The sequence below is a fragment of the Fragaria vesca genome, linkage group LG7, assembly GCF_000184155.1.
Source record: "Fragaria vesca subsp. vesca linkage group LG7, FraVesHawaii_1.0, whole genome shotgun sequence".
Classification (NCBI taxonomy): Eukaryota; Viridiplantae; Streptophyta; class Magnoliopsida; order Rosales; family Rosaceae; genus Fragaria; species Fragaria vesca.
The window spans coordinates 1,770,765-1,785,991 of record NC_020497.1 but is presented as its reverse complement, the minus strand read 5'-3'; the positions used below and the strand labels follow the sequence as shown (position 1 = coordinate 1,785,991).

The window sequence follows — 15,227 nt, the reverse complement described above, 5'->3', positions numbered from 1 at the left end:
AAAGATTTGATTTTGTGATCGAAAAGTTCGTCAAATGATCTATCCCTAGAAATGAACAAAAAAGATGATCTCTCATTGGAAGGGCCCTATATATATATATACTCAGTTGTTTAATTTGTAAATTACAAAGAACTCAAATTATATATTGCAAAGTTGGTTACTAAGTTGACATTTAAATGGTTTTGATGCCAACTGCATATATAGAAGAATTTTCAGTTTTGAACTGTTTCCAACTCTTATATATCGTATTTCAAACAACCAGCTTGACAAAAATAAAATGAAAAAAGAAGTCTTAAGAGATAAAAATACAAAAATATCAGGTGCATTCTTCACGACTTCATCAAGTGGTTTATGTAGTACGTGTACGTTGACCCCCTTAAGTTACTTGTTTTCTATTTTATTTGTGAGACAGGCTAATACTCACCATCAATATCTAATATATTTTTTTCTTTTTATTTACCTATTTAAATTCTGACACGTGGCATCTTTATTTTTTTTATTTTACAAATTTAACAACACATTTACACTAATATAAGTAAATTCGTTCAAAACACGTAAATTTGGCTCAAACTTCGTAATTACAACACATAAACATTTATTACAAAAGTTTCAACCAAATGTCCTTATGTTTGTAAAAGTGTTGTGAAAAATGTAATTATTTTTTCAATACAAAAAACACCACCCAATTACAAAACCGAGAACCATATTACATGAACGAGGACAAATAGTATATTTAGTCCAAATCTGAAAATTTATAATTTCGACAACACATTCGTTTTCAATTTTGTAAAACGGGTCATAAATTTGTAAATCTGGTTCATACCTTGTAATTACAACATATAAACATTTATTACAAAAGTTTCAACCAAATGTCCTTAAGTTTGAAAACGCATTGTGAAAAATGTAATTATTTTCTCAATACAAAATACACCTCTCAATTATAAAACCGAGAATCATATTACATGAACGAGGACAAATGATCTATTCGGTTTAAATCTGAAAATTTACCATCTGGACAACACATTCGTCTTCGATTTTATAAAAGAGGTCATAAATTTGTAAATTTGATCCAGACCTCGTAATTACAACATATGAACATTTTATTACAAAACCTTCAACCAAATGTTCTTATGTTTGTAAAAACATTGTGAAAGATATAATTATTTTCTCCATACAAAAAACACCACTCAATTACAAAACTGAGAACCATATTACGTGAACGAGTATAAATGGTCTATTTGGTCCAAATAAAAAAATTTACAATTTCGACAACACATTCGTCCTCAATTTTGTAAAAAGAGTCATAAATATGTAAATTTGGTTTAGACTTCGTAATTACAAAATATGGACATTTATTACAAAAGTTTTAACCAAATATCTTTAAGTTTGTAAAAAATATTTAAAAAAACCACGGTATAGAAAACTGGTGGGTACTTTAGAATTTTCCTTTGTGTTTTATGTTTTTTTGTTGTTGATGAATCAATTGTTTGTGCTATATATTCATTAATTTTGTTTGTTATCATATATATTCTTCCCCTTTTTTTATTTTTTATTTTTTCCCAGTACGTCACTGGTCTAGCTGCATTCTCTTTAGGTCCAATCGATATATAAAATAGAAAATTTCATATAAATCACATTTTGAACATTTTCTCCTACATAAGTCCACCATAACAGTTTTACTCATATAAGTCCACTTTTAAGGCTAAATCTGTTATTTTACTTTTACGATGTACCTAAAATGCCCTCCCCTCTCTCTACACCAAGACGTCAGTTTCTTTTCCCCTAAACCATCTCTCTCTCTCTCTCTCTCTCTCTCTCTCTCTCTCTCTCTCTATTCTTCGATCACCAAGCCACCGCTTCGACGATGTTGCTTTGAACATGCCGCCTCAGATTTCTCCGATCGAAGAAGATCGCCGACGTCTAGATCTGGACGGAGACTGCTGGTCCTCGATTGCATAACGCTCGTCGACGCCAAAGAATCGTCAACCTTTGGCTGCAAAACAGTGATCTAAGAGTTCGAGAGACGACCTCTGGAGACGCTTGTGATGCTCGACGTCGTTTTGCCGCTCGTCATCGGAATGATCGACTCGGATGACGTCGATGTTCAGATCGCTTCACTCTATGCTCAATTTCGGGGAAGACAATGAGGTGTGAGCTACTTCAATTTAGGTTCAATGTTATTTTCTTCCTTTTAATTTCTGATTATTCTACTAGTTTGATTGATTATGCCGATTTTGTTCTTGTTTAATTTCTGGTTTAATATGTAATTTGGAAGCTTTCAAATCCACTAGTTTTGACTTTTGCATGTTGCTGATTCAATTGCTTGATTGATGGAGATTAATTTTGGCTTGTTGCTGTGGAAAAATTTTCCTGTTTGGATTTGTTTTTGGTTCATACTCAGATTTAAAATTTGTTTACGTTTGAATTGAAATTTGTTTAGGTTTGATTGTTCTATTTGAAGTATTCAGGTACCTTGTGGATGATAATTGTGTGATGACGTCTGGGCATAATATATACTAATATTGTGATGGGGTAATTTAAGTGTGATGGTGTGATACTGGTGGAATTAGTGTTCAATGAAGGAACAAGATTACTAGATCAGTATAATAGATGATTTGGAAATGATTCTGTATATATAAAATGTCTATATTGAATAGTTTTTGGAGTTCATGGAAGACAATAGTGAGCTACTTAATTAGTACTTGTGAGTGGTTTTGTATTCATAAATTTGGTGATCATGTAGGAAAATAAGCTAGAGAAATACAGTGTTGTTTTATGACATGTTCTGTGTTTGTAGTTTTCTCATTGTATAGTAGTGTCTTTTCAAAATACTGATAGTATTTTTCTATGCCTATATTAGTATCTTTTCATCATGATATGAGTAACTTTTACTTTCATTGTTGTTTCTAGTTTTCATTTCAAATATTAATATTTTGTTGTGCATTTGTTCTTGCAGAAATCTCATGTGAATTTGGATATTGAAGCCTCTCTTAACCAAGAGATCATTCGGCTAACCAAGAAATATTTGAAATAAAGTTGCGTGCTAATCGAGAATGGCAAAACCATAGAAGTAGCTTTATAGAACTATTGCAGTAGACTTTCTAAACTATAACAGTAGCTTTTTTAAAGTACAGAAGTAGCTTTATACATAATTATATCATTGTAAAAAGCTACATAATTTTAGTATTTTTTTTAAAATCTGTATTGGTATCTTTTCAACACGATGATAATATTTTGTATATACAATCGAAGGATTTTCAACCTCTATGCTAGTATCTTTCTCATCTCATATGAGTAGATTTTGTTGCTGGTGGTAGTAGCTTTTGTTAGTGGCGGTAGTAGCTTTGGCTATTGGCGGTAGTATCTTTTGTTGTTGACGGTAGTTTTTATTGTTGGTGGCGGTAGTAGCTTTCTTTGCTAGCAATAGTAACTTTTGTTGCTATCGGTAGTAGCTTTCTTTGCTTGTGGCAGTAGCTTTTTTTGCTATCGGTAGTATCTTTTGTTGTCAGTGATACTAGTTTTCTTTGCTGGTTGTAGTAGTTTTTGTTGTTATCGGTAGTAGCTTTCTTTGCTATTGGTAGTAGCTTTCTTTGCTATTGGTAGTAGCTTTTATTGCTATCGGTAGTAGCTTTCTTTACTGGTGGCAGTAGCTTTTTTTGCTATCGGTAGTATTTTTTTTTTTCAGTGGTAGTAGCTTTCTTTGTTGGCGGTAATAGCTTTTGTTGCTATCGGTAGTAGCTTTCTTTGCTGGTAGCAGTAGGCTTTTTGCTATCGGTAGTATCTTTTGTTATCAGTGACAATAGCTTTCTTTGTCGGTGGTAGTAGCTTTTGTTGTCAGTGGTAATAGCTTTTGTGGTCGCTAAAATCCTCACAGATGGTCGGCTGGAAAGTTCGTCAGAAGTCGGCCGGAAAGTTCGTCGGAGTCGGCCGGAGACCTCTTTGGAGGTCAGCCGGAGACCATTTGTGGTTGTTGACTTTTTACATTAATGACATTTTTGTAAATATAAGAGAGAAAATCTAATTTTTTTAGATGGATGGCAGTCTGTAATTTTATTGATCTTTAATACCCAATATAAGACTCTATTTAGGTTTGGGTGGATTTATGTGGGTAAAAATGTTTAGGTGGACTTATGTGGGAGAAAACATCTCCAAGTGGACTTCTATGTAATTGACCCTTGTTTTTTTGGATTAATAACCGGACATGACAGAAAAATATCTTAGCTAGTGTTTGGTGGTTCAGATTATATTAAGAATAGATATTTAATTCTTGTAAGGATAGGAAATAAACCCTTGTTGGAGAGGTGGGATATACACTATCAGCACAAGATTATAACTAAAAACAACCACGATCCATATGTTCATCTTTCTTCGGCTCTCGAGTTTATCCCTCAATTTCTTTCACCTTCTAATGAATTCATGATCATCTCATCCATACATTCCTCCACCACCTACCGCACAAAACCCGCCTGTTTTTACTGTTGACATGTTGGCAGATCCTATTCAACACAAGGATTCCCAGTGAAGAAAGGAAAAAACTGTTATACGATCTGGAAGTTCAAGTGTTGATCACAAATCTGCATAATTAGAGGTATTACCTCAAGTGTTACAGGTAATGAGTTTTTCACTGGATCGTTTATGGTAAGTTAATCTCTTTATTGGTTAATTATCTTGAGTGAAAGTTTTCTAGTAAAAATCTTATGTTTAGGATTTTCCGTATCAGGTTCTTTAGAGTGCTTATTTGCAGGATCTCTAATTATTTTAGGATATTTGACTTGGTGATTTTCCAAATCAAGTTCATTAGAATTAGTTATCTGCATAACTCTTGCTTATTTGGTTTTGTATGTCTATGTGCTTTATCATTGGCATCAGCATGATCAGGAAATTGAATTGCATATTTTTAATGACTTTGTTATAGCAGTAGACTGGTATATCAGTTTTGGAAAGTGCTTAACAGATGTAACATGATTGCTTCATATCTGAAATGAATTCTGATCTGGTCATTGAATGGCATCAGTTAAGGGGGAGTATTTCATACTCTATAAATTGCTTCTGCTGCATTTAGAAATATGGCACTTGAGTTGTTTTCTGTTGACACTCATATTGTAAACTGCCTGTGTGTGTTTACCTATCAACTAAGTATCTCCTTCTTACTTGCAGATGGATTGCATTTGAGATTGTTGAAACCTGGTTTGGTGGAAGAGGAGAAACTGGTTGTGATTCAGAACCAAGGAATCTTGACTTTACAAGAAACAGTCAAACTTCCAACTGAAAGAGATATAGTTTCAGTATTGCTGCATAAACTGATTATGTGTAAGAATCAGCTGTAGCAGAATCTAGTTGTGTGAGAACTAGCATAGATGAGTGTGTGAGATCTCAGTCTAGCAATTCAGTTTCCTTTGTTACGGTTACTTGATCTGCATTACTTGTGTGAGAAGTAAGAAGAGAGCATTGTATTCAAATTGTGTAATTGTGTGAGAAGTACACATTGTGTTTATTGTTTGAAGATTAATGGAATAATCTTGTTTGGTGCATTTTCCCTCATTGGGGTTTTTGCACCAAGCCTTTGACATTTGTGTGCATACTGTGTTCTTACTGCACTTTAACCATTTCTATACTTATACTTACCATTCTCTAACCCGAATTCTAACACGAAACATTGACTATACTTTCAACAGTTGAATTTGCATGAAATGATAAATGAACATGATTGATTTAATAAATAACTGACCAGGTGAACCGTGGTTATTACTCACCACTAAAAGTAAAATCATTGGGCCTTATCAGATAGTCCAGTCCAGTTCATCCCGGACCAGGAACGCCCTATCATAATCAGCTTCCCCCGAGTTAACGGACACCACCAGCAGGAGGAGGAGGAGAAGGCTGCCATCGCTGTGAGTATCCATTATCCAATTCTGATTTCTCATTATTTTACTACACACACACACACACTCACACACACAAAAAGAAAGAAAGAAGAAAAAAAAAAAAAGAGAATGAAGCTGGCAACTTGTTCATATTCTTCACCAACCTCCGTCACTCCTTTTCTGCTTCTTCAAACCCGTCGCAGATTCTCATTCAATATTTTTCAGGCCTCTTCTTCTTCTTCAGCCCACCGACGACCCGCCATGGTTTCCGCTCGCAACTACACCCACGCCCACTATCTTCCTCCTTATTTCAGGTTACTTTGCAGTTCCTTTATTCTATTTCGATTTCTAGGGTTTGAGTTTGATTTTGATTTTGATTTGTTTGGGGTCGTGGTTTTGCAGCGTGGCGCCTATGATGGAATGGACTGATGTTCACTACAGGACTATGGCTCGCCTCATCTCCAAGCACGCCTGGCTCTACACTGAGATGCTTGCCGCCGAGACTATTGTCTATCAGAAGGACAATCTGGTAATCTACCTGACACTGGTATTTTTGTGATAGGCTTCGATTTCTTTGGCAAGCAAGTTTAGCATTCGTAGATAACGATTTATTGTTTGTGTGGTGCCGCTCCTATTCCAAAAAAAATGCAAAGAAAAAGGCTAGAGGTTAACTTCATAGGAGGCCTGGCTAGCATCCGGTTGTAGATAATTTTACACAAAAGGCTGTTTAAAACTCGGTACAAGACTCAAAAGAGTGATCTCCAATGCGGGATGTCTCTGTGCCTCTGCTACACCACAATATATGAAGGGAGTTAGAGTTGATTACGAATTAAAAAAGAACCCAACTTTTACTAAGACTTTAGCTGTTAAAGGGTCATTCCCGTATGTGGCTCCCATGTGATATGCGGATCGAACCTCATCAAGTTACCTACCTAGCTGTTTGCTAGAGTTTCTTGCCTCCTAAAGATTGTAGGGTTATGCACGATTCCCCGGTTTCGAGATGACTTGCCTTATCTGGCTACAATTGACAACCTCTCTATAATGATTTTCAGCAGGCTTAAAGCTGATAGCTTTGGTCACTAGAACCCCACCCCCACCCCAACCAGCCTACTGACCTGTTCCTACTCGAGCAGCATATTAACACCTATAGGTAAACTGCAGAAACTTTCAGTTTACGGTTAGGGTAACCCCGAGTTCTTTCAATTTGATCCAGCTGATCAGTTTTGGAAGGCAACATTGCTTATATGGTTCAGTTGCTTGCTTTCTTGGTGGCTCATGGGAAAGTAAATTACATGAAACAATTTTCAATAGCATATACCAATCCATCATCTTAACCCTCATTGGTGAATTCTATTTAAGGATTGGGAAGAGTGTCTTGACAATCGGTTCCTTCATTGGCCATTTCCAATTTAAGTCTGGTGGAACATTTTCAACAATTTCTGTGCAAGTTGGGTCTTGCCAAAGGGGTTCAATGAGCTGTTAAGTATTTTTTGCAAGTGCATCGGCTGGTGTGAAGGCTGCTGTTTTGATTAACTTTGTATAGTTCGATTTTCATATTTCCTTTTTGAGTTTAGTGCCTTTGTATCTAGTTGTGTATATAGGGACTATCACAGAAGAAAGGAGGCGCTCCCTTTCTTTTCCCTTGTTTCCGTATCTTCATTATAGTAAATGCATTATTTCCTGAAAGTTACAGACTAGAATGCAGATTAAACTAGAATCCGATAAATTATATCTGTTGGCTGGGACAGGGACAACTGACGGCATTTTTTTTTAATTGTTCAGGACAGATTCTTGTACTTTCCTCCAGAACAACATCCTATTGTTCTACAAATAGGTGGCAGTAATTTAGAGAACCTGGCCAAAGCTACTCAACTTGCTAATATTTACAAATATGATGAGATCAATTTTAAGTGAGCACTCTTACTAATTTCTATCTTTTGGTTCACTATAATCTGTTTTATTTCTTACAAATATGACTTCGCTAACTCTATGTTTAATCAGTTGTGGATGTCCCAGTCCAAGAGTAGCTGGACATGGGTGCTTTGGTGCTCGTCTTATGCTGGATCCAAAGGTTCGATAAATTTGCTTATTACATCGTTAATTGCAAGAGAAGCACCGTAGTGTTTTCTTTGTAGTGTGCTCTGATAAAGACATTTGTTCTTTACAAGGAAAGTTTGTTGCCGAGGCTATGTCAGTGATTGCTGCGAACACAGATGTCCCTGTCAGTGTTAAGTGTCGAATTGGTGTTGATGATCACGACTCATATAATGAGCTCTGTAAGGTCCATTTATGTTGAATTTTGTTTATAATTTTCAAGTCTTGACATTATACCCATATATCATATGTAAACAAATGAAAAATATATATAATTAAAACAGCATGTGAACAATAAACTGAAACTAGCATTAGGTAATACATAATACACACACATATATTGAGGAACAACTACTAAAGTAAGATCCCCTTCAATTGAAGCGGTCCACATATGGGGTTCCATGCAAGGATCGTCTTGACTAAAATTCAAACCTATCAGAAGCCTCTCGGTATGGGAAAAAGTGCTAGTCTGTTAGGTATATGTGAGCTCTTACTAACAATAGTAGTAAATGAGTTGTAGCTTTGTTGTAAAAGTTAACAGAGACAACAGATTGAAATTTTATCTACAAAAAGTCAAATAAACTTTATTAATTATACATCAGCAACAGATTGCAATAAGTCAAATAAACTTTATTACTTATACATCAGCAACAGATTGCAATATTTTCTTGCCCGGTCTTTGCACCCTTAATTGTTAAATATGTGCGGATTGTCGATAAACATAGAAAACTTATCTATTGGTTAAGCCTGAGCACTTATAACTGTGTAAATCTCATGCACCATATTGTTTCCAAAAGGTGGCTATGGCTTCTAGTTTTGAGGCCAAACCTTTTATCTAACCAGCATTTTCACCATTGTTGCTACTCTGAATGCAAAAGCACTTAACTATGTTTACTTTTGTTGCCGGAGTTGCATCCTCACTCTGTTGTCCCACCCTAATATTCTTTTCAGGTGATTTTATTTATAAAGTTTCTTCTCAATCACCAACTAGGCACTTCATTATACATTCTCGGAAGGCACTACTGAATGGAATCAGCCCAGCTGAAAATCGAAGTATTCCACCTCTTAAGTATGTGTTGTGTACATCCATTGATTGTGAACTAGCATGCAACTTAACTGATGTATGGATATTATAATTATGTTCGCGGTATGCTTAACTTAATACCACTGTCCTAACAGGACCAAAAGAAACTACATGTATCGTAAGTATTCTTAGATATATAAAAATCTGTAAGTCACACTTTGCATTTACTTTATTTGCAGATACGAGTACTTTTATGGCCTCTTGCGTGACTTTCCAGATCTGAGATTCACAATAAATGGTGGCATAAACACTATTGATGAGGTAAACCATATCACATTAACTTTTATTTTAAATTGTTCTTTTTCTTTTAAGAATTTCCTGAGTTCAGTGGTAAATAAAGTCAGTTGGAACTTCGACTGTTCTCTCTGAGCTTACATTTCCTTATTGCTGAGAAAGGTTATTCAAAACTTGCATTTTCTTAACATTTTTCTCTACTTGTAATTATACAGTACAACATTTTCTAAGTTTACTATTGTGATGCTTACTGTCATTATACTGTTATTATTATTTGGGAGTATATATTAGTTGTGACTTTCAGGTATTTTGTTAATGTTTCTCTTTAGTGATAGGAATCGTAATATGGATCACAATCAATCTTTTCTCATGTTATTTCCATTGCTTTCAGGTCAGTGCAGCTAGGAAAGCAGGAGCTCATGGGGTAATGGTTGGACGGGCTGCATTTAATAAGTAGGTGAAATTTTCGGATTTGGATTGTTTTGTTCTTTCAGTACACTTATTATTTGGTTATGTTTGGTTGAAGTCTTGACCTCATACTATCTGGTATTATAATCTGCGGTGGTGTTCACATGGTCACTTAGTGACCAAGGAAATCATGGTCAATCACCGTTGGATGTAAATACAAGGGTGGAAACAAACAATTAACTTTAAAAATAATACTTCCCAACCTTGGATTTACATCCAACGGTGATTGACCATGATTTCCTTGGTCAGTAGGTGACCATGTGAACACCACTGTCATAATCTGTTTTTGTTCATTTCTATGTTTGGGTTTACATGTAATCTTTCCCCGTCTCAAAAATTGTTTTTGTTTTCTTTTTACCGACAACAGATCAGAACCTAATGAACTTCATGCAATCAAAACAAGGGAATACGTACATAATGTTCACTGTATAACTTGAAAGTCTGAAATGCTGTTTGCTGATTTCCATGAAATATGAGAATGCAGAGTCTGCTGGGGAGAATGAAACATGTTTTCTTGAGCTTTCCTGCTCTAAGATTCCAATCCAAATGACAAAATTTATTCTATTATTTTTGCCTCACTTAAAGTCTGTTCACAATCTTTTAACCCAATGCATGTCTTCTGGGTGAATTGAAAAAATACTAAAAAGCTAATGAAGAATAACAACTATGCCCTATTGAATTTCTCCAAAACTTAATGAGTTGCGAAGTGTATTTAATTGTAGTCCAGTGCAAAACGAAAATTGGACTGACAATTTTTGTACATTTTCAACAGCCCATGGAATACTTTGGGACACGTCGATACTGCTATTTATGGTGCACCAAGCAGTGGTGTAACACGGCGCCAGGTTCAGTTGCAAACTCTTCTATGAGATGGTTGGCTATTCAATTTCTGTTAAATTTTATGCTGCAGCTCTTACTTTTTTTCCTTTTTTTTTTTTCTCTGGTCACATTTAGATACTGAAAGAGTTTGAAGCTTATGGAGAGACTGTTTTGGGAAAATATGGACTAAAGCCCAATGTTCGAGATGTGGCAAAGGTTAGTATTTCTACTTGTTTATTTCAGTTCTACTCTCATTTATTTTATGCATGTACTGTGAACTGTCATCCTCACTATTCTCATTTTGATTCAGTTGCATGTGTTTCTTTGGTCTTGCCACGCGTCTCACATCACGATATCGTGATATCACCCTCATCTGAGGGCTGCATTGCATTGGTTTTTATGAGTGAAGAGGTTTATATGTATTATGACAGATGTTTCTACAATAGTAGCCATTTCATGGGTGATCTATCACTATTGGTACAACGGTACTAGTGTACTACCATGACTCAATCTAATTGTTTGGTTGGGTGATAGTTGTTACTTTAGGGTCAACCACTCGGGTTGTGGTTGTGGATTTGTTCAACCGTAAAATATCACACAATGTCTTTGCAGTTCGGGCATGGTGTGAAATGCAATAGGACAGACGATCTTAAGCTAATTTTTTTATACGGTTGTGGTTGTGGATCTGTTCAACCGTAAAATATCACACAATGTCTTTGCAGTTCGGGCATGGTGTGAAATCCAATAGGACAGACGATCTTAAGCTAATTTTTTTTATAAGACCCAAGTTTTTATTCCATTATGCGATTCATTACCTTGTTTTTGTTCTGCTGCAGCCTTTGCTTAGCCTTTTCTATGCTCAGCCTGGGAATAGCCTTTGGAAACGTAAAGCTGATGCTGCTTTCATGCATTGCAAGGTATATTTGTTACATATTATTATCGGTCTCCAAACTGAAAATTATGTGAAGTTGAGGAGATTATTTTTCGAGTGCTTGTCTTATTCTCTGATCTTCCTAGGACACCTATTTCTAACAGCTGGTTGAACCTTGCAGACTATGAAATCATTTTTTGAGGAAACACTTGTAGCAATTCCAGACTTTGTTTTGGATGCACCTGTCAGAGCGCCACCACTTGGTAGTAAGGACCCTTTTGCAAACATACATACGTTATTGCCTCCGCCATATGAGTTAAGGGAACAAGAGCTACAATATGCTTAGTCTGTCAAATCTGTACTTTAGTGGCAATCTGTAGTGTCAGGTTGAAGCATATTGTTTTTACTCTTGGAATTGAACCTATTGATCCGATGTAACAATATACTCAAATGTGTTGATGCATAGTCGTAGTTACAGTTTTGTAAGGCAGATTTGTCCATCTTGAAAAAATTCAGACGGGGTGACAAACAGTTTGTCCACTACATCTATACTGAGAAGGCCTCCGAGTATGTTGTTTTAGGGAAAAATGGGATTTAATTTGATCCCTTTTTTAGTCCTTGACTTCTGGATTGCTCATAATCTTACCTTAAGTTGATACTTTTGACAAGATTTTTTGTTTTTTCCATTTAGAACAGTTTTGATACGGTCATTAAATGAGTTTAGATTTATCTAATGAGATGGATTATATATTTTTGACCACACAAATTTGAGCATTAAGCAGTGTCTTAGAAACATAAGAAACAACCTCGAATCTTAAATGTGAAAGAAAACAAGCACACAAAACTCAAATGTTTTGAGTGGAGCCAACAATGGTTCGAGCAGGTCTTCATCATCTTGATGTTCGGTCCCTATCGAGACTTCATCGTCTCTTTCGCGTTTTGTGTCCATCTTGTCCACCTGGATACAAAGCTTCACCAACAAAAATAAGAAAGTCAGCTAAATTAACCACATTCTTGAACTTGATCCTCATAAATGATGAGAAACATGTCCAATGAGAGGAAGAGTAAAAGACAGCTTTTACAGACTCATGAACTTGAGCTTAATACATCACAATACGCGACTTTTGCACAGCCTATTGATTTCTGACTCATTATCAGACAATCTCTTCTTTCCCTCATCCAAGCGCTGCTGCGCTACATCTATCAGGTGCATAGCGTTGGATTTCTTATATTCATCATAATCAATTTGGAGATCAATTCAAAATGCGGACCGAAATCAATTTGAAGTTTAAAAGAAAATCTTTTGAAATAATTTTATTTGTTTTTCCAACAAAAAGGAAGTTTGTTGCAGCAGCTCCAAATTGATTTGTCACATGAATTTAATCTATCTAACCATGATTGTTAAATTAGTAGAAAAACATGCAGCAGCTCCGATTGATGATATCGCACGTATGTTATTTAAATTGCACATTTGGACTGAGGTAAAATTTTTCTACTAAAAATGAAATATTGCTTGCAACCAATTAATTTCCGGCCTCTTAACCCTCCATATATAATATATATTGTCCTTTCCATTGTACAATGTGGTCGATCTTGTGAGCAGATTCATGTCAAGGTCATCCTTCTATCCTTGCAAAAATTTCAAACAAGTACACCGATCAGCTGCAAAAATATAGACATCACTAGCTCCCAGCGAGGATCGAACTCGCGACCTTTCGCTTACGAAGCGAACGCACTACCACTATGCTATGGAAGCCAGCTGCTGAATTTTTTTTATTCTTGGATATGACATCTCCGTATATGTTTGAGGTTAATTAGAAAGGCTTGAAAAGATGAATCATATCATCATGAACCATCTGAATGCCAAGGAGTAGAAACTTTTCCAATAATGCCAGGTTCGTTCACAACTGAGATTTGATTCAGCGTCTTATTGGAATTTGGATCAAGTTCGATCAGGCTAGCCAGCTAGGGTTTCGTTCTTCTGTTCAACCTGCAGGCATTTGGATCAAGGTTTAGTTAGGGATTTGTTGAAAATATATAGGGGATCGAATTCAAGAGATGTCAAGAGATGAGGCAGGAACCATGGATGACGAAAAGGTTTTGAAGCTCAAGGAGAAGGTTTGCACTATTATTACTATTGTATTCAATCTGTTATACTACTAAAGTACTAAGAGATATCATTATTATGCATTGCATATTAACAACCGGTGGTACTGCATCTGTCAGCTTAATTTCTCAATGCCGACTCCAAATTAAAGGGACAGCTCTGGAAAGAGATAGAGAGAGAAAGATATATGGAGCTAGGTTCAACGAGCGGACAATAAAAGAACTACAAGAAGAACTCAGGGTTCATATAGAAGGCGATCTCTGAATTTGAAGAACAAAAGTAGACACTCAAGGATGCCTTGGAGGCCAAGAAGCAGAGAGTATTCGTCAGGGAAGATTATAAGATGATAAAGAAACACAAATACGCAATTATAAGCAGTGGCGGATCCAGGATTTAAACATGGGGTGGGCTTCAAATTTGGCCAAAGGGCAAAAAAATTTTTGTTGTATACCCATGCAAAGTGTAGGAGCTCAAGCATACGTCAATTACGAGTCTTTGAAAGAAATAAAAATAGGCGTCAATGAAAGTAGAAGAAAATTTAAAAAATAAGAGACAAATTAGAAAACCCAATAAGAATAGATTGAAATCCAATATTTCATCGGATTCTATATAGGAAAAAGAAGATTAGAAAATTTATATTCAATGAACTTTAGAGATTTAAGCAGGATAAGACTAGAAAACTAGAAGGATAAAAAGAAAAATTGAAGAGTAGAGATATAGTCGCATACAGAGGAAGATGAGATGCGTAAAAGTACGGAATTAGGTGGGCTTGAATGCACAAAAAAGATATATATCCAATAAAAAAACATAATACACTTAGTTTTTTTTTCAATCCCAAAAACCTTGGTTGGGCTTGAGCCCCACCAACCTCTGCACTGCCTCCGCCCCTGATTATAAGTTGTACCCCTAGACAAGAATACATATATACACGTACGATGTATATACAAGAGTAGAAATACTAACCCGAGTAAAACATGCTTGATCTTCTCCTCTGACAATCGACGAAAGCCAATCTCACTTGAGTGCTTATGATGATTGTTAGAGCAGAGGGATCAAGATTTATCGGCTTTAAGGATTAGGGTGCATAAAGGCTTCCTAATCCTTCTACAGTGAGGCCAACTTGTTTCATCTGTTCCATATATACAATTAGGAAATCAATCATTCATGAGTGATCTGATGAACACTAGGAACGCATACTTGGTAAACATTCCGGTAATCCTGTAAAAGTGGACAACGAGTCTGAACATCCTGTCGAATTGAAGCCTCAATATGATAGAAGCTTTGGGACTTAATATATAACATAAACGCTTTGGAGCATGACTCTAGAGAACACGAGGACTTTGAAATTTTTCTATTTCTTTTGTTGGCCAATTTAAACTTCATTAAACGTCCAATAGCTGCAAACCTGCAGTCAATCATCTTGGCATATATAGCTTCATATATATCATCTTGCCAATAGCTGCAACATTTCGTTTTAACATTCAATAATCTGTGGCAAAAAAAAAAACCGTGTTTTTCGTATAAAAAAGAAGATAGAAATAAATGCAAAACTGATAGAGATGGGGGTGAAGTATGACCATCGTCTTATTGCAAAGCCTCCATAGCGACCAGTTTATACCCAGTCTAATTTTCCACCAGAGTTTCCTTATTCAACCGGAAACTTTGGTCGGAATTTGAAAAAGGATC

General features: G+C 35.8%; 1 protein-coding gene and 1 non-coding gene across 3 annotated transcripts; one reads left to right on the top strand and one right to left on the bottom strand.

Moving 5' to 3' along the window:
• Positions 1–5,860: 5,860 nt before the first annotated feature.
• LOC101299412 (tRNA-dihydrouridine synthase A-like) lies at positions 5,861–12,103 on the top strand. 2 transcript variants are annotated; one of them, XM_004306499.1, is made up of 13 exons: positions 5,861–5,891; positions 6,090–6,178; positions 6,267–6,393; positions 7,647–7,774; positions 7,866–7,935; positions 8,038–8,140; positions 8,910–9,027; positions 9,222–9,303; positions 9,668–9,729; positions 10,517–10,589; positions 10,699–10,779; positions 11,400–11,480; positions 11,616–12,103. In XM_004306499.1, the coding sequence occupies exons 2-13, from the start codon at positions 6,126–6,128 to the stop codon at positions 11,778–11,780; spliced, it is 1,143 nt and encodes a 380-aa protein (XP_004306547.1). In that variant the 5' UTR covers positions 5,861–5,891; positions 6,090–6,125; the 3' UTR covers positions 11,781–12,103. The 2 variants fall into 2 exon arrangements, with proteins under 2 accessions (XP_004306547.1, XP_004306546.1); XM_004306498.1 differs by lacking the exon at positions 5,861–5,891 and having other exon boundaries at positions 5,957–6,178.
• Positions 12,104–13,118: 1,015 nt separating this feature from the next.
• TRNAT-CGU lies at positions 13,119–13,190 on the bottom strand. The gene has a single exon. It is a non-coding gene; the product is annotated as a tRNA-Thr (tRNA).
• Between the last annotated feature and the right edge of the window lie 2,037 nt (positions 13,191–15,227).

What these genes read in the sequence shown, in the direction of transcription:
- LOC101299412 (XM_004306498.1), top strand. Translation starts at nt 5,994, where the DNA reads ATGAAGCTGGCAACTTGTTCATATTCTTCACCAACCTCCGTCACTCCT. An exon ending in TATCTTCCTCCTTATTTCAG is followed by an intron (nt 6,179 to 6,266) that starts GTTACTTTGCAG and finishes GTGGTTTTGCAG; the next exon opens with CGTGGCGCCTATGATGGAAT. An exon ending in CTGCTTTCATGCATTGCAAG is followed by an intron (nt 11,481 to 11,615) that starts GTATATTTGTTA and finishes TGAACCTTGCAG; the next exon opens with ACTATGAAATCATTTTTTGA.